Below are 22,301 nucleotides of genomic sequence, written 5' to 3'. Positions count from 1 at the left end.
AGGATTTATTCTCACTGTGCACGGGTTAGGGGAGACTTAAGATTGTCAAAATCAAGAGTTTGTTATGGAAGCCACTTCGTGTGATTTAGCCCTGAGAAATCAGCGAAACCCAGAGGTTGGCAGATGTCACAGAAGTTGGTATTTTGCCCCCTGTCAGTGTTCTAATCAGCAGATGACGTAATTCACACTTTTCAGAGGGAACCACAGACATCCCATATACAGACAAGGAAATAAGAAAAAAATATCACTACCCAGTTTTACAATTAATAATGTTAACATCTAATTTTAGCAAGAGCAATGCAGATAAAGAAAACAATTTTTTTTTTAAATTATTATATCAGGAGCACATCACACAACACCAGTGCACCCGAAAGAAAGGAATCTGTAATACATTCTTGGATTCTTTCAGCAACGTTTCTGTGAGAGTTAAGCTTCAGATCTGCTCTTGAATGACCTCACTTTATATTTCTTTTGTAACCCCCCTGTTGGGGCACATAAAACGCGAGAGTGTTTGTGAGCTAAGCACCGGTCTCCCCTGGGTTCACAGAAAGATCACAGATGGTGTAGTGGACCAGGCTGTATTTATCATGCTGGACAGGGGAAACGCCACCAAAAAAAATATCTCCTCCCGCTGTGAACCACCCCCCCCTCCCTAACTGCTCGCCAATCTTCCGCCTCTGTGGATTAAGAAGGGGCTCACTCTCGGGGCTTACTCCAACAAGAAAACTTTTATTTTAAAAAGTCTGGGCTTCCAGCAGTGATATTTATATTTATATAGTTATAACATGCGCCGAGTAAATCAGGGCCACAGCATAGATTTTACAGCAGCGTCAACAACCGCAAAACACTCTTCCTCCGATATTCATTTAGGAAGGCCTGCAGCGCAGCAATCAATGCCTTTCGTCCTCGGCTCAGAACAAAATCCAGTACCCGCTTCTCGCAGAGCTCAGTGCAATATCTTTGGTTGCCCTCAGCTTTGCCTGCTTGCCGGGTGACAGTAAAGTACCCTCCTGGGCTATCACCCGTCTGCCTCCCAGTTGCACCAGCAGCAAGAAATCCCCCAACCTCAGTCTTTCCCGGACTGCCCGGCTCGGGATATCCCTCCAGGGCTGACCTCTTGCTCTCTCCCTTTCTCTGGGCCTCCCCCTTCAGATCCTCCTCCGCAAGGAGAGGCAAACCCCTGGCTCCCTCAGCCGCCTGGCGGCTCCAGCTGAGTCTCCTCCCCCCAGCTATTGAGCACCAATTTATGTAGGACCCTTTCCTCACCTTCCCTGAAAACCCACCCAAATGCTGGCGGCTAACGCTCTCCCCAGAGGAAGACCCCGACCCCTTGCGTCCGATGCGGTCGCCGTCAAATTCCCCACAGCTCACCGCAGAGGTTAGGAGGCTCCCCCTCCCTGAATCTCTCCCAAGGAGCAACGGCTCCTGACCCAGGACCGAACGGGAGGGAGGGAGGGGGCCCCCGTCACGTTGTTACGCCACACGAGCCGCCGTGTTCAGAGTTCACGCTGAGAGTGATTTTTCAAGACGACGCGGGCAGCTGCAGAGTCCGCTGGGCTTTGCACCGGAAGCAGGTGCCTAGGTGTTTTTCCCCTTTTGAAAACGCGGCCCTCGTCGGGCGGGGGAGGAGCGCCGGCAGGGTTTCTACCACCTGCTTTGCCCCCCCCCCCCCCCCCCCCCACCTAACCTCGCGTCCGTGCCTATCTCTGTTTCCTGCGGGTGATAACACGTGCAACATCGATCCATGTCCTAACATTTTTACCCAGGGATTGGGTGGGCAACTTTCAGACAGTCTGCTTTCCTGAAAATCTCTTTTAATGAGTTTTACCGTGTCCCCACGCCAGTTCTCAGAGGAAAACTAGACGCGCGCTTTCCCTTTTGAAAGTGGCCGGGGCCACAAAAAATAGCCACGGACGCTTGCAACTTTTTTTTTTTTTTTTTTTGTGGGTAGAATTTTTTGAGGACAAATAGGTGCTCAGATTTGTAAATAACAATCTAGGCAACCTGACCAAGTTAAAGCCACGACAGCACTGCGCGGTGAGGGGGAGGAGGGACGCGAGGGCGCTGTGTGTGTGCTGCTCTCGCTGTCCATGGCACGGCCCTTGCCATCCCTGATGTTCCTGAGCTGCGACCCTACTTCTGCTGCCAGGGCTACCTGCGGAGGATCAGGGGGGGCAGACAGGAGAGGACGCACCCCAGGAGGCTCCAGGAAGATTCTGTGACATCTGCGTCAGATTTTTCCAGGATAAGAAATGGAGGTTCTTTAAAAAGAAATGTTGTCAAATCAGATTCGTCAGACTGGATGGCAAATGTCTTTTGCAGAATTTTCCACATTGCTAGTGACAGAGCTCCACTCTCGTGATTTCTGTATCTGAAGAATTTAGCAACTGCTGTTGATTTTAACCTTTTTTTTTTTTTTGGAGCTGGAGAGGGGGTCATGCCTGCTATATATTTGTCAGTATATTCTCATCTCTCCCTAACACCCCTCTGAAGTTTACAGTCATCTGACACTGTATACACACATAACTTCCACAAGCCCAGCACTCTTGCCCCTCCCAAACACCACTCAGCTGCACTTTGTGGCTCCATGGGAGCTGCCTGCCTATTCCCTGAATCGAATTCCAGTCCCTTAAGAAGCCTTGACAGGTGTCGGGAGCAGCCAGGCATTCTGCAGCTTACATACAGCCTTGCCAAAAATAGTAGCCATTACTGCCCAGAATTCCCAGGTTATTGAAATGGCCGCATTGCACAGCTCACTCCCAACAGCAGAGGCAAAGACCATGGGCCCCCCCAGCCACACAACGTGGACCAAGCTCAATCAGCCACCCAAGCTCATCTTCAGTTATTTCCATGCTGGCAGCTAGCAGCCCACCCCCAGATCAGGAACAGCTCTGGGTGTCTGACACAGCAGAGGGACTGCTACTCCTTGACACGTTCAGATGATCCTTAGATATGGGAGTATAAAGGTAAAACCTGAGGCTGGGTGGGCTCTGCGGTATTGCATAAGGATTGGGCAGATCATGTCCCTTATCTACAGGCATTGTCCATGCAACACCTAGATAAGTACCTTTGTTCACATTAAATCCTACTTCTAATGGACAACTTTTATATATTTTATTTAAGCCATATGTAAATGGTATTTTGTTTTTTTATTTATGATTTTTATTGTGTTTAACTAAATTAAACATAGACAATTGTCCCACAAGGGGATAATTTTGTTAATGCGTGCATTACTGTAAAGTCTGTGGAATCTTTTTATCCACAGACTTTATACTAAATTTGAAAGAGAAACTGTCCATGTATTTTTCCCTCTGAAAATGATCCCATCAGAAATACCTGCTAATTAACGTGTGCAGTTTTTTGTTTTTTTTTAGGGAAAATGATGATCATATTTTTGAACACGCGAAAGTATGCGTGTGATTCCAAACCCCACCCACAAGAATGACGCTTCACGCTGTGGGTGCGTTTGCATACATATCACATCCATGTGCGCATACTTGTAACCTGCATATCAGGTGGCAGTTTTATAAAAGCAATGTTTTACCCCACCGAAATGGCTTTGAAAATGACCCTCTAAATCCACCAATATGCTATTTGCAAATAATGCAAAGCAGTCAAAAGGTTTTTCTAATGAGGTACAAAACTTATCAGTGGCCACAGGTGAAGAATTAAGTAGATTACAAAAAAAAAACCCTCTCAAAGCATTTTGTTTAAAAAAGGTTACATTAACTAGCTATTGCTATTTTGGATGATTGTAAGCATCAGAGCGTCTCGGCGTGATTTTTTTGTGAATTGAGCTGAGTCTGTGACAACCTGTTGTCCGGAGTGGTCTGCTACTTCACTGCATTATGGTGTTGTGTATGGGAGGTGTGGATGGCCATCGCGTGTGTCTTGTCGCTGGCTGTGTTGTTGGGGCCTGTGATGACACTGAGACCTGGTGTTTGTGGTGCAACAGGCTAGAAATTATGTGGTATAGCCTTAAAGCACAATATCCAGTTTAGTCATCGGTCATTCCTCACCACAGTCTTTGTACAGGCTCAAAATCGCTTAGCTGTAATGAACATAAGATAGTGCATTGAATGACATTTAATGTGCACTTATCTGAGTCCTGAAGTTAATCCTCCAACTCTGCAGGGTTTCGGAGTGTATAACACTCCTTCTTCAGGGAGCTTCAGGATGTCTTGGATAAGTTGCTTCAGCTTTCAATAGCCTATACTTTATTGAAGAAAAACAGAGCCTATAAATGCTTCAAAAAGATAGCAATGAAATTATGGCTAAATATCATAGGGATACTCACTGGAAGCCAATAGTAACAGGTGGGAGAGAGAAAAAGGGGGAAAAAAATGGGCAGACTGGATGGGCCGTTTGGTCTGCCGTCATTTCTATGTTTCTATGTAAATTCCTGAGGACTGCTCACTCTTCTAATAACTAAGCAAAGAATGCAACACTTTCTGGAAGTTTACTGTGTGACTACTAAAACACTTGTCTAAGGGGTGGATTTATCAAAATGCGGTAAGTACCGCATGCGATAGCAAAAGGGGCGTGTTTTATGCTAATATAGCATTTATTGCAATTTGTGCTAATTCTTGTGCGAAGAGCTAAGTTAGTGCAAATTGCGATACCATTTTCAGATTCTGCGATAAGTGCCAGACCTGCTGTATTTCCTTCATTCAACCACCAGGGGACCATTGTTAATGGTCCTAGACACACGAGAGAGAGAGAGAGAGAGAGAGAGAGAGAGAGAGAGAGAGAGAGAGAGAGAGAGAGAGAGAGAGAGAGATAGACTGGCCATAATGTCATGGCCCATAGGTAGGTATTTGTATCCCTATGGTAGGCCCACCTAGTAACTCGAGGTGGGGTTTAGGTAAGAGTATAGGGGGTTAGGGGCCACTAAGACTTTCTACGTGACACCTACGAACAGAACAGTGGTCTCTTGTGAAGATTTGCTGGCCTTCGGAGTGAGGAAACTCACTCCAAGATGAGATTTGGGCAAGGTTCTCTCAACCTAGCTTGAGGGACTCTCTACCTGGGTAACATCAAGCTAGGTTGAGAGAACATTGCCCAAATCTTCACAGTCTCTCTCTCTCTCTCTCTCTCTTCTCTCTCTCTCTCTCTCTCTCTCCCTGCACGGTCCTTATCGCATTTTGATAAATGACCCCCTAAGTTGGTTACTGAGCTCGCAGACATGGTGCACTTGGAGCTTTTGGATTTCGCTGACTGAATGTTCCCTAGGAGTAAAACTGAAGTGGCCAGCGATGAGCTAGCTGCCTTGGTGCAGAGGGATGTCGCCACCTCTCTGCTCACTGCTTTCCCCTTATCTGCTCTGCATTGCAGAAGGAGTTTATGAAGCAGGTGCAGTCCAGCGGCGTGCTGTTGGTCTTTTCCCAGGCGTGGACCGAGGAGCTCTACCGCCAGGTGCTAGAGAGGAACATGCTGGGAGAGTCTGGGTACTGTGGAAGAACAGAAGAGCACTGCCTCCCTCTCATCACCATGCTGACCGGTGGGTACCACAGCGCGTGCCGCTCGGCGCCAGTGGATTCGGGGGGGGGGGGGGGGGGGGAATGGAGAGAGCACATGGGGGGTGGGGCTTCTGCCACCATATCTGAAGTGAATCCCGACAGTCTGTAAACAAAAACAAAAAAAAATCATGGTTGGAACTTGCTTTCGAAATGACTTCTGTGTCCAATCCAGAGATCGTTTGAAAAAGTATCACTTGGCCTTTCTAAGGTCAGTAAGCAAAGAAAAAAAAAGAAGTTTCAAAATTCCCTAAATCTCCAAAATGACGCTAAACTAGAAAAAAACTGCGAGTTGGGAGGCGTAGAGGAGGAGCTCTTGAGAAAACACAAGGCCAAGAGCACTTGTACTTGTTTGTGTGAGGTTTTCATTAGGAAGCAACAATTCAGGTTCATGTTTCCTCTCGTTTAACATGACCTCTGCAATTATTCAACAGTTTTAATATATAGATAGTAAGTTAAAAACAAGTCTAGAATTGCATGACAACTTGAAAAAGCTCCATCTATGATTTCCATGACCTGCGTGTATATATTGCAGAAGTTCCAGGTATGTGTGCGCCTTGTAGTTGTTCTGTGGAGGTGAAAGAATTAGGAGTGAGTGGGGAGGGGTGTGTGTGGCTGGTATGTGCATGGCGCACTCTCCCCCCCCCCCCCCCCCCGCCCTGCACTACACTCAGCATTCCCACAGGTTCTCTTTTCTCTTACCCCCAAGTTCAGCTCTCTCACATCCCCTTCTCAGCCACTGGCAGGTTTTCTGTGTTTCGAGCGTTATATAATGTGTTAAGTGTATTGTAAACCTGTTTGGAGCGTCTAAGGCAGTGCTTCTCAGCCCAGTCCTGGGGGAACACCTAGCCGGTCAGGTTTTCAGGATATCCCCTATGAATATGCATGAGGTAGTGTTGCATGCACTGGTTCCATTGTATGCAAATCTATTGTGGATATCCTGAAAAACTGACTGCCTAGGTGTGCCCCGAGGACTGGGTTGAGATGCACTGCTCTAGGGGAGGGGGTTGAAGAAATACATTTTTTGGTTGTTGGGGCCTGGATTTCGCCCCCAGCCATATTTCTTTTTTCTCTCTACCCACGGCTCCTCTGCTTATGTTTTCTTTCTGTCTGCTCACCTTCTGGTCCTGCCTGTGACACCAGTGTCGTAGATCAGTGGTTCCCAAACCTGTCCTGGGGGCCCCCACGCAGTCAGGCTTTCAGGAGATCCACAGTGAACATGCATAAGACACGGTTTGCATACAATGGAGGCCGTGCATGCACATTTATCTCGTGCATATTCATTCATTGTGGATCTCCTGAAAACACGACTAGCTGGGGGGCCTCCAGGACGGTTTGGGAACCACTGTCATGGATGGAAAGACAAAACTGAAAACATAGGCATATTTTTACTTTATAAAATTCACTAAGGGGCGGATTTTCAGAGCCCTGCTCGCCTAAATCCGCCCAAATCCGGGCGGATTTAGGCGAGCAGGGCCCTGCGCGCCGGTGAGCCTATTTTACATAGGCCTACCGGCGCGCGCAGAGCCCCGGGACTCGCGTAAGTCCCGGGGTTTTCGGAGGGGGCGTGTCGGGGGTGGGACCGAGCGCAGCGGCGTTTTCGGGGCGTGTCGGCAGTGTTTTGGGGGCGGGTACGGGGGCGTGGCTACGGCCCGGGGCGGTCCGGGGGCATGGCCGCGCCCTCCGTACCCGCCCCCAGGTCGCGTCCCGGCGCGCAAGAGGCCCGCTGGCGCGCGGGGATGACAAAGGTAAGGGGGGGGCTTAGACAGGGCCGGGTGGGTGGGTTAGGTAGGGGAAGGGAGGGGAAGGTGAGGGGAGGGCAAAAGGAAGTTCCCTCCGAGGCCGCTCCGATTTCGGAGCGGCCTCGGAGGGAATGGGGGTAGGCTGCGCGGCTCTGCGCGCGCCGGCTATACAAAATCAATAGCCTTGCGCGCGCCGATCCAGGTTTTTAGCGGATACGCGCGGCTCCGCGCGTATCTGCTAAAATCCAGCTTACTTTTGCTTGCGCCTGATGCGCCAGCAAAAGTAGGCCAATTCGCGCTATTTGAAAATCTACCCCTAAAAGCGTAAGACATCAGTGCATCCAACTAGCTGAAAAAATAAGGTGCAGGGGAGATGATAAAAAAAAAGAAAATAATTTTCTGGGTTCCTTTTATGAAACAGTCTCTGAAGCACTTCAGAGGTTTTTGTGTATTTGGGGGCAGTTTTGTTTGGTTTCCAAATCTAGGGACTGTGATAGAAAATAGCAAAGGGGATTTTCTTTTCTATGCAGCTGTGTTAGATCCTGTGTTGTCCCTTTTTAAATTAAGCTTTAATTTATATTGCTGCTCCAAGATGTTAAGAAATTAGCACGTCTGTAAAAATTATTAGTTTTGTGTATTCCACATGTCTGAAGCGATGTGCGAGTAAACCTGTAATTTCCCCAGCTGGCATCCATTGTGCTCTCAGCCTCTTGCCTCTTGCTGCATTTTATATAATCCTTTTCCTGTGCTTTAGAATCCCAAAATCCATCAAAGACCAATGCCTCAACAATTATTACTTTTAAAAAGTCCCCTCATATCTTGTTTTAGCTTTTTAGCCCCCCTTTCTAAATGGTGCTCAAGGCGGTTTACAGCATTGATTTATTTAAAAACAAATATATTACCTGCGGCTATCTAAAATTCTAAGTAGGGGACATCCAGGACTATCCATAAAGGTGAAACAAATTAACAAACGTTAGCGAAACATTGACGCTAGGCCGAAAGATATAATAAATATGACCTGGTCGAACGTCTGCCCTGTGCAACTCAGAATACAAGTTCTGATTAGCTGATAGATTCCAGCTAACCAGAAAAGTTTTTAACTGCTTCCTGAAAATGGAAAGGGAGACGTCTAATCTCAGTGAATTGGGGAGGGAATTTCTTATCTGAGGGCTGGCAACCAGGAAGGTTCTTGCTCTGGTTTTGGCTGGCCTAAACTGACACACGGATGGATGTCTTCCTAAGCACCTTCAAGGCAACCAAACAAGGCAGAGGCATCCTTGCCCAGTGTTTTTGAAGACTAGTACCAATGTCTTCTATTGTAGGTGCCAGATTATCGGGAGCCAGTTTAGATAGCTCAAAACCTGTGTAACGTGATCCCTGATCCAGGTTTTCCATCGGAACGTGTATGGCGGCGTTTCATACAGTCTACAGGGCCTTTAGTATAGCTGCTGGAAGCCCTATAGAGTTGCAGTAGTCAAGCGTGGACAACACTAAAGCCGAAAGCAGCATATGAAAGTCATCGACTGGCAAGTATGGCTTCAGCCCTTGTAGCTTTCTTAGCTTCCAAAAGGCATTTTTTTTTTTTTACTATCAACCTAACCTGGGAACGCATTGACAATTTGGAGTCTAAAATAACTCCCAGAGTTCAAAAGGTTGACGGGAATTTGGAAAGATCAGTGCTCATATTGAAAAAACAATGGTACATCAGATGGAATCACCTTTCCCAACAACATTATCTCAGGTCTTCCCGATGGTTAATTCTACGAGGGCAAAAATCACAGCTTCACAATAACATCTCAGTATGGAAAGGATGCAAACCATACTGATTTGGATCCAATATTTCATTACTGTGCAACAATTCTTGGAGTTGTCTTAATACAGTCCTCTGTATCACTTTAGATAAAAACAGGAGCCTGGACAGTGCTTGGCAACTACAGAGGGATCTAAGTTTGGTTTCCTCGGTATGGGACGAACAGAAGCTTGTTTCAATTTATTTATTTATTTAAATTTATTTATATAGCAATAAAATATTGAACAAAACTGTTTACAATGTGTAAAAAACAAGAGTAGGAAAAAAATTACATACATAAGGTTTTATAAATAAAAAAAAACATAAAATAGTATTAAAATTAAAATCAAAGGAAATGAAATGTGATAGAATAAAAAAATAGCGTAATGGTAACAACTGTGTATAATGTAGTTAAGTGTGGTTTGTGTCGGAGATGGCAAATGCTTTCGAGAAAAGGTATGTTTTTAATGATTTCTTGAATTCTTTGGGGTTAGAGATTTGACGAAGAGGAGTCGGTGAAGAGTTCCATAATAATGGACCTGCTACTGAAAAGCTCTTTTCCTTGTGATGTTCAAGCGAGCTAGACATATTGATGGAATGTCTAGTAAATCTTTAGGGATCTTAAATGTCTGGATGGTTTGTAGATCTGGAGAATGGAACAGAGCCAAACTGAGGATGGGTTATAAAATAGTGAATGCACAATGGACAATATTTTATAGAGGATTCTGAATTTGATGTAGAGAGCATAGCGTTGGGGTGATATGATTTTTGACAGGTGAACCTAGTAAGATACAGGCAGCAGAATTTTGTATAAACTGTAAAGGTCGGATTGCAGAGTCAGGAAGTCCCAAGAAGGTCAGTCCTGAGAAGGTTAGGGATTGGAGGACAGAACGATTTCAGTAGATGCAGTTTAAAAAGAGAGTTTTTAACTGTTAAAGAAACGTGTTGTGACTTAGACAAATCTGAGTTTAGTAAGACTTTTAGATTTCAGACATTAGTGAGGATTGGTATGGCCATTTAAGAGAAGGTGTGTAGGAGGACCATTTGAAGGGATAACAATCGAACTTAGAAATAGTATTTCAGTTTTAACCATCTGTCAATTGTATTTATATATAGAACTACAGTAGAAAGAGTTTCAGACCAAGAAGATTTGTAAGGGACTAAAAACTGTATATCGTCAGCATACACTTTAAATTGAACATTCAGAGCAGAAAGTATGTGACAATTGGTATGGGAGTACTCTTTCCTGGAGAGCGGCATTTGTCCGATGAGAAATGACTTGAGCAATATCTTCCCATAAGCTTTTCAACAATTTTGTGGAATAAGAGCTTAAATGACAATTCAGATCCAATAGGTCCATGCCCCAAAGAGCTTACAGTCTAAGTGGATACGCGAGGTAATGGCAAATAGTGATTTGCCCAGGATCACAAGGAGAGTCATCTGGATTTCCTGGTTCCCAGCCTGTTGCGCTGACCACTAGGCCACTCTTTCTCCTAATCTTATGCACTTATGGCCTCATCGTAAAGGGCCTGTTTTAGTTAAATTTCCAGAAAACTTGAAGCTTGATATATTTAGCGCAGGTTCGCCCCTGCTCCCAGAATGGAGACTCTTGTGGTATACTGTTGCCATTTTTTTATCACACTTCTGAAGAAGCTCACTACAGACTGGAGGAGATTCTTGGGAGCACCAACCGAGGCAGTCTGAAAATACAATTCCCGCTTCTGAATATTGTTTCATCCCTGTATGTTTAGGGGCCCGCTGAATGCTAAACTCTGCTCTCACACATCCCAGTAGCAGTTTAACTGCTAGTAAACAGCTGAAAGTTACCTGTGGTCCAGTTCAATCTCTGGCCTCTGCTATGCCTATCCTGCATAGCTGAGAAAAGACCAAGTTACATGGGCTGATTTATCTTTTTCCAGGATAGGAAATGCCACTCTTGCTCAAATGGTCAAACAAAAATGAAAAGAGACAAGAAATCATTTAACAATGCCACTCTATTTCGACACCCTCAAATGTTAGTGCATGAGCAAAGGGGTTTCAGCAAGCCAGTAAATACCGTCTGGTGGCCAATGCAGCCGACGCCCTATCTCTCTATTAACCACAACTTGAGTTCTTGTTAATATTTCTCAGTGCTTGGTATGAAATAATGCAACTCTTTAATCCTACTGTCCACAGCTTCCATAAGCAAAAGCTTTTAACCAACACCTCAAAAATGTGGACTTTTACTCTCTCTCATCCCCATCTTCTCCAACTACACAATGTGCTGCAGGTTGTGTTTTTTGAACACTTCATTACAGCCAATTGGATTAGATCAGTCTTGCTTGTAGATTTTGCATCTTTTAAGTTAAAGAAAAAAAACCTTGAACATATCTGGCAAATAGATCTAAGAAACGTTATCAGGTAGAAATGCCTGAATCTGTGGATCAGACTTCATATGGCGTGATGGTACCGATTCCTTTAAGTGGATCTTCATGAGGATGATTTCCAAACAGCCTGCCTATGGCTAAAGGCCGCAGCTACTTTGAGGTTGCAGACTTTGGTATGAATTTTCAAAGTGGACTTAGGGGCCTACGTCTGCTGTGAAACTCTTGGGGTGTCCCAGTATGTGTGTACGTAATATGCGCAAAACTTTCTGTGTGCACATTTGCATGCATACATTCAAAACTCGAAAGGGCGCATGTAAATGTTTTCCCCACCCTGACTCTGCCCTTGGACTGCCTCCTCCTAGTGCAGATAAAAGTACCTGCAAATTAGGGGTTTGCACTTGCTTTTACACACACAGGCTCTCTAAGGCTTAGTTGGAAAAACTGGTCCCTTGCTGTGTTACCAACTATCGGAGATGTAACCATTGTCCCTAACCATTGGTTATTTCTCTAACTCCAAACTGACCCTGCAGTTTCCATATTAACTCGAGCTGGTTATTTTCACCTTGGTCTGTTTCATCAGTTGAAACCATTTTTTTTTTTTTTTAGAGTTGAAAGGTCTTAAGACGCCAGTACTTACACTGGTGTTGAGTCCTCTGGATTATTATAATGCCCTCTTTCAGGGCATTACTTGGAAGCATATTCAGTTATTCTAAAATATGGCAGCTCAACTTTTCTTCCTCGCTAGCAAATATGATCTTGTCATTCCACTGGTTACTGGTTATTTTTAGAGCTAAATCTAACATTTTGATTACCTAAGCAATTAGCAGATCTCTTATTTCCCTTATAAACTTAATTGGTCACATTGCTCTTCTCAGTTTGATTTGCTTAAGATTCCTTCTCCTTCAGTCATTAGTTGTTCAATGTTCCACTTTCAGTTATTTGCATCCATTCTTCTGGAACTTATTTCCCTTAAATCTTAAGCAAGAGAAAAACTAGGCAAGGTTTAGGACAGGTTTGAAAGCATGGTTTTTCTCACAAGTATTTTTTAATAAGATTGAGTTAAACCTGATTTAGTGTCTGGTAATTTAGTTTGTGTCTGCTGCAGTAGTAGTGCGATTGAAATTCATTTATTATATATTACTAGTTTGATTTATTTTATATTTGTTTTGAGTCATATTTCTATATTGAGCATTAGCCATGTATGTATTATATTTGTATTGTTTTAAAGACCTCATTGACACGTTGTGAAAGACAGTCTATCAAATTATTAAATTAAATTAAACTAAACAACCCCGTAACTGGAATCGTAGAGAGAGGAGCGGGCTGTAATTTAGACTGTAGGTCTTGAAGGACATTATGTACTGGTACAGAAATGGCTTCTTTAGGAGCTTGCATGTGTTTAAGACATGAGGAAGTCTTTGGTTTATTCCTGCTGTTCCTCTAATTTAAACAGAGTAGCCTCTGCCAGTTTTGAAGCGAGGCAGGGTGGGTTACGTCTTCAGGTGGAGAGGACATGCAATGTAAAATATGTCCAGAGCAAAAGGTATTCCAAACCCCTTTCCAGCCTTGACCGAGACACTTTTATCTCTCTGGGCCTGCAGAATCCAGTTTCAAATTAGGCGTTTTGTCATAATCGGGGTTTCTCTTTGGATGTTTTTTTTTTTTAAGAAGTAAAGCAAATGGGAAAATAAAACCTCGAGCGCTGTACACCCCATTTGAAAGCTAATAAATCACGGCAAGGCGATTTGTACTTGCTGTAAAGAAGGTTTGCGCAGCACCTGAGGGACCGTGCACCGCTATCAGTCTTTCAGAGATGCCCTGCCTTGCGTCAAGCCCAGAACGCAGAACTTAGGGGCTCTCCATTTACTATCGTCATGCTATGTTGAGTAAGAATTGAGCTTAATTAGCCTGGCATTCTCCTCTCAGAAAATACCACTAATAAGTTTAGTCAGTGAGATGTGGATTCTGTTGACCGAAATGTGGAGGAATATGAAAAGAGCGCACACACAGGAGTAAATCCCCCAAGCCAGCTCCAATATCTGCTTCTGCACCATGAGAAAGAAAAGTGCCATAAGCAAATCTTTCTGGTATTTCTCCCTGACAGCATCTCCACCTCTCTTCTGCGGATTCTCCTGCTCCTCGTACTATTCTCAGCCGGGGATATCCAAGGCAGCTTTCACCCCCATCGTCACATTTCAGTCTTATCACGATTCCCCTTCTTCCTTTTTTGTGCTGTAACTGAGACCTGCCTTTCCCTTGCGGACACTGCTTCAGTTACTGCCGGCTATCATGGTGGCTATCTTTTCTCCCAGTAGGCCGTGGTGGTAGTATTGAACTGCTCCTCTCCTCCTCTGTTTCGGGTAGCTGTCATCTATCGACCCCTTGATAAATCTCCCTCCTCCTTTCTGACTGACTTTTGATTCCTTGACTTTCCTTCTTCATTGACCCATCTTCCCCTTCTCTTATCCTAGGTGAATTTAAGCCCCCGTGTTGATGACCCCCCCCTCTAACGTTTATGCCTCAAAACTCCTTTCCCTAACTTCCTCATTTGATCTGCAACTCTGCTCTTACTCCTCTTATTCACCAGCAAGGCCATGGTATTGACTTAATCCTTTCTTCCATCTGCTTCTCTCAGACTTCTCCAGCTCAGATCTTCCTATCTCAAACCACCATCTGTTAATTTTCACACTAAACCACCCTCTCCCACAGACTCCTCCAGTCACCACTAACACCTTCAGGAATACCCAAGCTGTTGGCCCTTGTATCCTTTCCACTACTGTTTCATCTCTCCTTTCCTCCACTATATTGTCTGAGTCAGTTGAAGCAGTTTCTTCTTACAACACCATCGTCTCTTTAGGCTTGGACTCGCTTGCCCCTTCCCTTACCCGTCCTGTAAGATGCACCAAACCCCAGCCTTGGCTCGCCTCTAGAATTTGCTCCATACTTTCCAGCGCCCACTCTGCAGAAAGTCTGTATGCAATATATGTGATATAATGCACATTAGAGCACTGATGCATCACCCCCTGAGTTTGTACCTGAGGGTAAAGTGACACGCCCAAGGTCACAAAGAGCAGCAGTGGGTTTTGAACTCTGGTTTCCCTGGGTCGTAGTCTGCTGCTACAGGCGGCTCCTCTACATATCCTGCCAACTACCGTCCCATTCCCTTGTTCCTTTTGCCTCCAAATTAGTTGAACACGCTTGTTCACTGCTGCTGTCTTGACTTTCTTGCATCTCAAGCCATTCTTGATCCACTGCAGTCTAGTTTTCACCCTCTACATTCAAATGAAACAGTCCTTGCCAAAATCTCCAATAACCTGTTTATGGCTAAAACCAAATGCCTTTACTCATTCCTTATCCTCCTTGATCTATCTGCTGCTTTTGCCACTGTTGATCACCACCTGTTCCTTGGTATTCTGTCCCTATTTGAGTTTCAGGACTCTGTCCTGTCTTGGTTCTCTTCTTAGCTCTCACTTTTAGTGTTTCCTCTGGCAGATCCTCCTCTGTTGCCTCAGGATCATCGCCCTGTACAGTAATTCCCTTGGTATTCCAATTTCCTCTCTTAGGTTTCAATACCATTTTTATGCTGATGACTCCCAGATTTACCTCTCTGCACCAGGAATTTCATCGGAAATCCAGTCCCATATCTCAGCTTGCTTCTCTGACATTCCTGTCTGGATCTAAACTCAGCATGGCCAAGACAGAGCTCCTCCTCGTCCTCCTTTCTCTATTGCTGTGGATAAAAGTCATTCTTCCTGTCCCCTCTGCCCATAACCTAGGAGTCATCTTTGACTCCTCTCTCTCTCTCCTTCTCTACATGTATCCAAAACTCTGCTAAAATATGCTGTTTCTTTCTCTATAATATCTCTAAAATCCATCCCTTCCTTTCTGAACATACCGTTATCGACTCTCTCATCTCCTCCTGCTTAGACTACTGCAACCCTGCCCCTCTCAGCTCTCCCAGTGATCCCATCTCTCTCCACTGCAATCTATCCTAAATTCAGCTGTGCGACTCATCTTTCGCTAAAGTCACTACATCCATATAACCCCTCTTCTGAAGTCACTGCATTGGCTCCCCATCCATTTCCTGCACACAGTTCAAGTGCCTCTTACTCGCCTACAATAGCCTTCACTCTGCCGCTCCTCTCGACTTTCTCTTCTTATCTCTCTCTGCACCCCTCCGCGTGCATTCCAGACAAATTACTCCTATCTATGCCCTTCTCTACCACCAGTTCCCGACTCTCACCTGGCTGCACCATGTGCTTGGAATGGACTTCCTGAACTGCATGCATCATGCTTCCTCTCTCGCCTTGTTTAAATCCCATCTAAAAACCCAGCTTTTTAAGGCTGCTTTTAAATTAAGTCTGATTGTCCGCCTGACTAATTTTAACCATTGTTGTCTTTTATGAAACTCCGCAGGTTTCTTGACCTATATGCTTGATTAGATTGTAAGCTCTACTGAGAAGGGACTATTTCTTATGTCATTTCTACAGCACTGCGTACGTCTAGTAACACTATACAAATGTTAAGTAGTAGTAGTAGTAAATAGTATGGGCCAAATTTTAAAAGGTGCGCGCGGGAGTAGATTTGTTCACGCAACCCAGCACGAACAAATCTATGCCCAATTTTATAACATGCACGTGCTGCCACACACACGTAATAAAATCCAGGGTCGGCGCGCGCAAGGGGGTGTAGAATTGTGCAACTTTCTCATGCCGAGCAGCGCGGTCTTCCTCCGTTCCCTCCAAGGCCGCTCCGAAATCGGAGCAGTCTCGGAGGGGACTTTCCTTCCGCCTCCCCCACCTTCTCCTCCTTTCCCCTACCTAACCCACCCCCCAGCCCTACCTAGAACCCCCCCCCTTACCTTTGATGGGTAAGTTGCGCCTGCCTCCTGGCAGGCGTAGCTTACATGCGCCGGCCAACAGCCGGCCCGCGATCCTGGGCACAGCGGCAAATGGCCGCTGTGCCTGGAGGCTCCGCCCACGCCCCGCCCCTTTTTTGCAAGCCCCCGGGACATACGTGAATCCCGGGGCTTGCGTGTGCCGCCGACCCTATGCAAAATAGGCTCGGCGCGCGCAGGAGGAGATTTTCTCGGGTTACACACGTAGCCTTTGAAAATCTGCCCCTATTTATGTGCCAACAATTTTGAAAGAATCCAGGCTTAAAAGAATGTTAGAGGTACCTCTGCAGTTGCTCAGCACTCCTGCTTTGCAAGATATCTTTTCTCTGGGCATCCAGCTTATGTTCCACAGGTCAGCCCGATTTCATATTGCAATAGGATTTTAGGCTGCTTGGGTTTCAGAATTCCAATTCCATTGGACCCTGAAGTCCACAGTTTCCCCAGTGAAGCTGAACCACACGCTCCAAAATGTATTGGGATGGAGGGGGAAAAAAAACCCTTTAGTTTGCATAATTCTCAGTGTTCCAGAGTTAGATTGCAGCCTGACTTCTAAAGCCCTTCTGCCGCCAATTGACCAAAGCTTACCAGTCCTTATTTTCAGTGACTGCTTTTGTTTGGAACTTCTAAAACATTATGGTAGACTTGCTTATTTAACCTTTTCACTGCTAAATCATTTACTGTACAACCTCCATGGGCAGAGGAATTAAAGCACAATAAGGTCATCTTTCTTGATGGTAGTGGCTGCTGCTGGCACTCTACCAAAGCACCAGATGTAGGTAAAGTCCCACGGGATGGGAGAAACTGAGGAGGAGGTGTAATGTGAGTATTTGGTAATGTCGGTCCCTAGGATATAAATGTACAGTCTTAAGAGTGGAGAGCAAGTTAACAGGGAAATGTAGGGCTGACTTACCCAGTATTCACCGAGGATTTCTGGCGGATAAATACCCTGATTGCACATAATTTTTCAATTATGAATTTTGTTTCACCTTAATTTCCTCCTTTTACCTGCAAAACCTTTCCACGGCGATTCGGAGCAAGCTCCGGACTGGAGGGGAGGCCTCCTGCAGAGCCGAATCCTCCGTTACCTTAGTTTGTTGCCAGCGGAGGATCCTCCCCTGTAGCAGACGTCTATCTTCCTTCTGTCGGGATCTGGGTCTGCCCCCTTTCCTTTGTGTGCCTATAACCTGGTTGTCTGACCAAGCCACGGAAACGTCTAGAGCGCAGCCTTTTCCCTGTCGTCTTAACTCTGCTTCCAAGCACCTTTGCATCGCCAGATCTCTGCGCACCGGGGCATCCTGTATGGTGCCACCTGATGTTTTGCATGCTCCTGTTTTGCAGGTATCGATGGCTTGGGGAGCAGCGCAATAGGCGGGCAGCTGCTACAGTCGACATCCACACAGTCCCCGCTCGCTCACGACAGGAGCACAGATAATTCAGCTGTGGCAGGTACGGTCTGGCTTCTTTCTGCAGTCACCCTGGTTCACTGGTAGAGGTGAACATAGGTATAGATGTGCATCCTTGCATAGAAGCACCATGCATTAACGGACGACTTCACAGGATAACGTGTAGCATGTCGTCGTAAGTTAAATGTGAGCCATTGTTCTCCTAGGGAATGTATTATGTCATGGAAGTGTGGCAGCAAATGCACTATTTTACTGTGCCGCAGCCTTGTGCTTTCATAGATTAAGGTGCACGGGTCATGAAGTTACTTAACATCTCCGTGAATGTTTTTATTATTCTGCCATAGCAATTTGCAAGTAAAATATTTTGCACCAGGTCTATGTGATTTTAGAGAATTGAACATTTTGTGATCTAATTATGGTTTAAGCAAGCAAGAAAGGTTCCTGGTGGGGATAGCAGGCTATAGCAAGGTGGAATTAACGATAGTATTTGGTTCTGTATAACACTGTACACTCGACACAAAACTCTAAAAGAGAGAAAGAGGAAAAAATAGAACTGAGAGAAAAATGTGTTGAGCTTCAAAGCAGCTTCTCTGCACAGTGAAAGAAAGCGATGACTTGGACTGATTTTTCACAAACCCGCTTCCTGCCGTCCCCTTCTATAGGTGTCGTGTTTGCTCGTTATGTTCTGATCGGCTGCTGGAAAAACCTGATTGACAGCCTGTCTACACCGCTGACTGGCCGCATGGCGGGAAGCTCCAAAGGGTTGGCGTTCATCCTGGGGACAGAGGGGCTGAAAGAGCAGAACCAAAAGGAGAGAGATGCAATCTGCATGAGCCTCGATGGCCTGAGGAAGGCTGCCCGCCTAAGCTGCGCTCTAGGTATCCAGAGCAAATGAATGGCCGGCTGAAGGAGCTGGTGCCTGAGCTTTTCAGACACGTTTTGCTCTGGGGATTTGGGAGGGATTATGTAAGGTGCAAAGCAGCTAGCCTAAGGTACGGTGAGAGAGAAGGTCTTACTAGCACAGCAAGGGGAGGAGGGGGGTTATGCCTCTGATACTGAGTGGTAGGATCCTCAGTTTGGAGTCTGAGGACTGTAAGTTGAAATCTCAAGATCCACAGTCCAACCTGCTGCAGAGCGCTGCCGTGAACCTGCTCCACTCATAGGAGGTCATTTTCAAAAGAATTTATGCATGTTAAATGGACTTTTGAAAATTGCTTCTTTTGTGCACATAATTCTTTTGAAAATTCACTCCATATGGTTGAATTTTCAAAAGGTTTTATGATTATGAATGGGATTTTGAGAACTGCTACAACATATCCTACTTTTAAGTGCATAACTCCTTTGAAAATTCCATAAAGTAAAGGTGGGGAGCGATGGTGGACTTGAGGAGAGAAGTCACACATTGAGCCGTGACCAAGCTGCCGTCGAGCCCCTTGTTTTCTCTGTGCCCTAAAGACTGGAATACAGCCATTAGAGTAAGACGGTGGCTTGTTTGGACTATGTGGACAGTTCTGGAGACCACACCTTTAAAAGGATATAAATAGAATAGAATCTGTCCAGAGGGCAGCTACCAAAATGGTCAATGGTCTTTCTCATAAAGCATACGAGGACAAACGTACAAATCTAAGCATGTATATTCTAGAGAGAAAGGGGAGATATGGCAGAGACGTTTAAATACTTTCAAGGAACAAATGCACAGGAAGGGGGCCTCTTTCAGCACAAAGGAAGAACTGGAATGAGGGTGAAAGTGGGTCAGACCCGGGAGTAATCTAAGACAGTGCTTCTCAACCTTTTTCCCATCGTGACTCACCTGACAGACCACGCTCACATGTGTGACACACTGCTCATTACAATTCACGGCGGAAATAAAAAAAAATAAAGATCCAGTATTATTTTTATTGTTAAGAATAAAAGATAAGTATTCTCTCTGAACAGAAATTGCATAAATAGTAAACAGCCCACACCAAAACAGCACCAATTTCCAGCACTCAAAAACAGTAACCACCTTACCTAAGAAAAGGCAACACTGAAAATATTACACCAGACCTTAAGACACCAATACATCTCCTATTAGGAAAACGGACCAAGCCAGGCTGCTACAGAGCCCTACACAGAAACTACACGCCAGCAGAAAACTTCACCTAAATCACATGTGCTGACCCTCACCTAACAAGGAATAAAGAGACCAAAACGCATAACTAGAAGCATGCAGACAAAAACTGAATTGGAAACTGCAACAAGCCAGAGTCTCTGTATGCAATGTAATAAAGGAAAAAAAAGAAACACCACCAGTCATAAAACAAATCAAAAAATATAAAATCAAAAGCAGTAAAACCATACTAATAAAAAAGAACATATTATTTCAAAACAGCGGATGAATGGAATATCCAATAATTAAAAACTTATATCAAAAATTTCTAAAATATTTCAAAATAGCAGACACAAAGACCCAGTAATGAAAAATAATAAGGATACAAAAATGTTTTCGCTCTGCATCCTGAGAATGTTTGATATCCAGGTGCCTTGTTTTGAATTAGCAGGAGGAGGGGTGATTGCTTGCAACTTTCTTCTCTCTCTCTCTCTCTCACACTGGCTCTCAATCGCTCACATATACACATGCTTTTTCTCTCACTTATATAGTCTCTTAATTACACATTTACACACATGCTGTCTATCTTTTCACACTTACACACACAGGCTTTCAATCACACACATTACATGCTTCTTTTTCTCTCACACACAGACTCTCATTCACATGCTTACAAACATGCTCTCTCTCTTTCTCTCACTTTCACACATGCTCTCAATCTCATACTCACATGCTCTCTCACCTAAACCAGCTCTCAATCTCACACAGACACACATGCTCTCTCTCTTACTTATACACACAGGCTCTTAATCATACATACACATGATCTCTCTCACTTACATATATAGGTTCTCAATCACACATACTTTTTCACACAAACAGATTTTCAATCACAAGCTTACATTCATGCTCTCTCTCTCACACACAGGCTGTCAATCACACACATACTCTCTTTCACATATACAGGCTCTCAATTATTCTCACACACATGCTTGCTCGTTCACTCACTCTTCCCCCCCCCCCGAACTAGTAGCAGCAGCAGCCTCCTTCGTTTTCAGCCCTCGTGGAGAAAGGAGTCCCATCGACCGCGAGGGTTGACGTTGTTCCTCATCTTGCTCCGACCTGCGCTGCTCATGTTTCAGGCCGCGCCTCTCCTTTTCTTCTGGCCAGTGCTGCCTGCACTAGCATGGTCTCTAGTTCCTACGCACGCACCTGCTGCTCACCACTTCCTCTTCCGGGCCCCGGGGGGTGGGAAGAAGAGACCATGCCGGTGCCGCTGACTCCAGCTGTTCTGCCCCGTTCCGCCCGGGCTGTCAGCATTAAGCATTTCGCTTGGGTAGGGGGAGCAGCTGGGTCAGCGGGGGACCTGGAAGTGTGGTGACACACCTGCGTGTTCTTGGCGACAAACTGGTGTGTCACGACACACCGGTTGAGAACTGCTGATCTAAGATAATATTTCCTTACAAAAATGGCTGGTGGCTGCATGGAACAGGTTGCAGGTGGAGGTGGTGAAGGACAATAACCGATTTCAAGAGAACATGGGTCAAGCAGAGAGGATCTCTGAGGGAGTGGAAGGAGATGTGGATGGCTTGACTGGATGGGCCGCACAGCCTTTATCTGCCATCATATATTCTGTGTTTCCGGGAGCTGGAGGTTTTCATAAACAGCGTGGGTTTTGTTTCTTCAGGGGTTGCAGCTAACTGTGCTTCAGCGCTGGCTCAGATGGCAGCTGCATCCTGCGTCCAGGAGGAGAAGGAAGACAAAGAATCCCAAGAGCCTGGTGATGCTATAGCACAAGGTAAATCCAGGCTACGAAGCAATGAGAGAAGACCTTTTTTTTATTTTTATTTTTTTATTGTTGAGCAGTTTACTGAGAAGATGAACTGTAGTGAGAGATTGTAAAAAAAAAAAAAAAAAAAACCTGAAATATTGAACAAATACTTTTAATGCAAAATTTGCAGAGCAGAGGGCCCACAGATAAGTGACAGAAGTACAGACGAGAGGAGAGAGAGGCTCCAGTCCATTTAGTAAAACAATATAGAGCTCACATGGAACTAGCCAAGCAAAGTGGCTCAGGCCAATCAGAATACTTTCTAGGCTATTAAGGGAGACTGAGGAGATGCAGTGTTCGGTCACAGCTGGGAGGCAGGACTGAGAGAAGGCAGACGTAGGAGCAGGGGGAATGCTGGCAGCTGCAAGCAGTGTGGTGGTTCGCCTCTCATCTTTTCTTTCTCCATCTATAGGCACTTAGCTTGACCTCCGTGGTGGGAAAATGAATGAAATCAGTAGTTTAAAAAACAAAAAAAGATTTTAGAATATTTTAAATTTGGTAGATTGCAGGATGAATTCAGTAGAGGGAAATCATTTCAAAGAAATCTGATTTATTTATTTGAATGAGTAACCAAAGATTAGAGGAGAGTGTTATATTTGTCTTATTTACATTTCTGTAAGGCTTTTGGCTCTGTTCCAAACAGGAGAAGGAAACTGTGCCACTTGGTG

General features: G+C 45.0%; 1 protein-coding gene across 2 annotated transcripts in view; it reads left to right on the top strand.

Annotated features, from left to right (window-relative positions):
- ARFGEF3 (ARFGEF family member 3) overlaps positions 1-22,301 on the top strand; it is a 301,053-nt gene that overhangs the window by 173,587 nt on the left and 105,165 nt on the right. For both annotated transcript variants that reach the window (XM_029596476.1, XM_029596474.1), the window contains 4 exons: positions 5,335-5,500; positions 17,649-17,756; positions 18,376-18,591; positions 21,490-21,600. In XM_029596476.1, coding sequence (XP_029452336.1) covers positions 5,335-5,500; positions 17,649-17,756; positions 18,376-18,591; positions 21,490-21,600 — 601 coding nt within the window. The remainder of the gene's footprint in view (positions 1-5,334; positions 5,501-17,648; positions 17,757-18,375; positions 18,592-21,489; positions 21,601-22,301) is intronic.

The sequence above is a fragment of the Rhinatrema bivittatum genome, chromosome 3 (genome assembly GCF_901001135.1).
Source record: "Rhinatrema bivittatum chromosome 3, aRhiBiv1.1, whole genome shotgun sequence".
Taxonomy (NCBI): domain Eukaryota; kingdom Metazoa; phylum Chordata; class Amphibia; order Gymnophiona; family Rhinatrematidae; genus Rhinatrema; species Rhinatrema bivittatum.
Note: the sequence above shows the minus strand (reverse complement) of the source record. Positions and strands in the feature narration are given on the sequence as shown.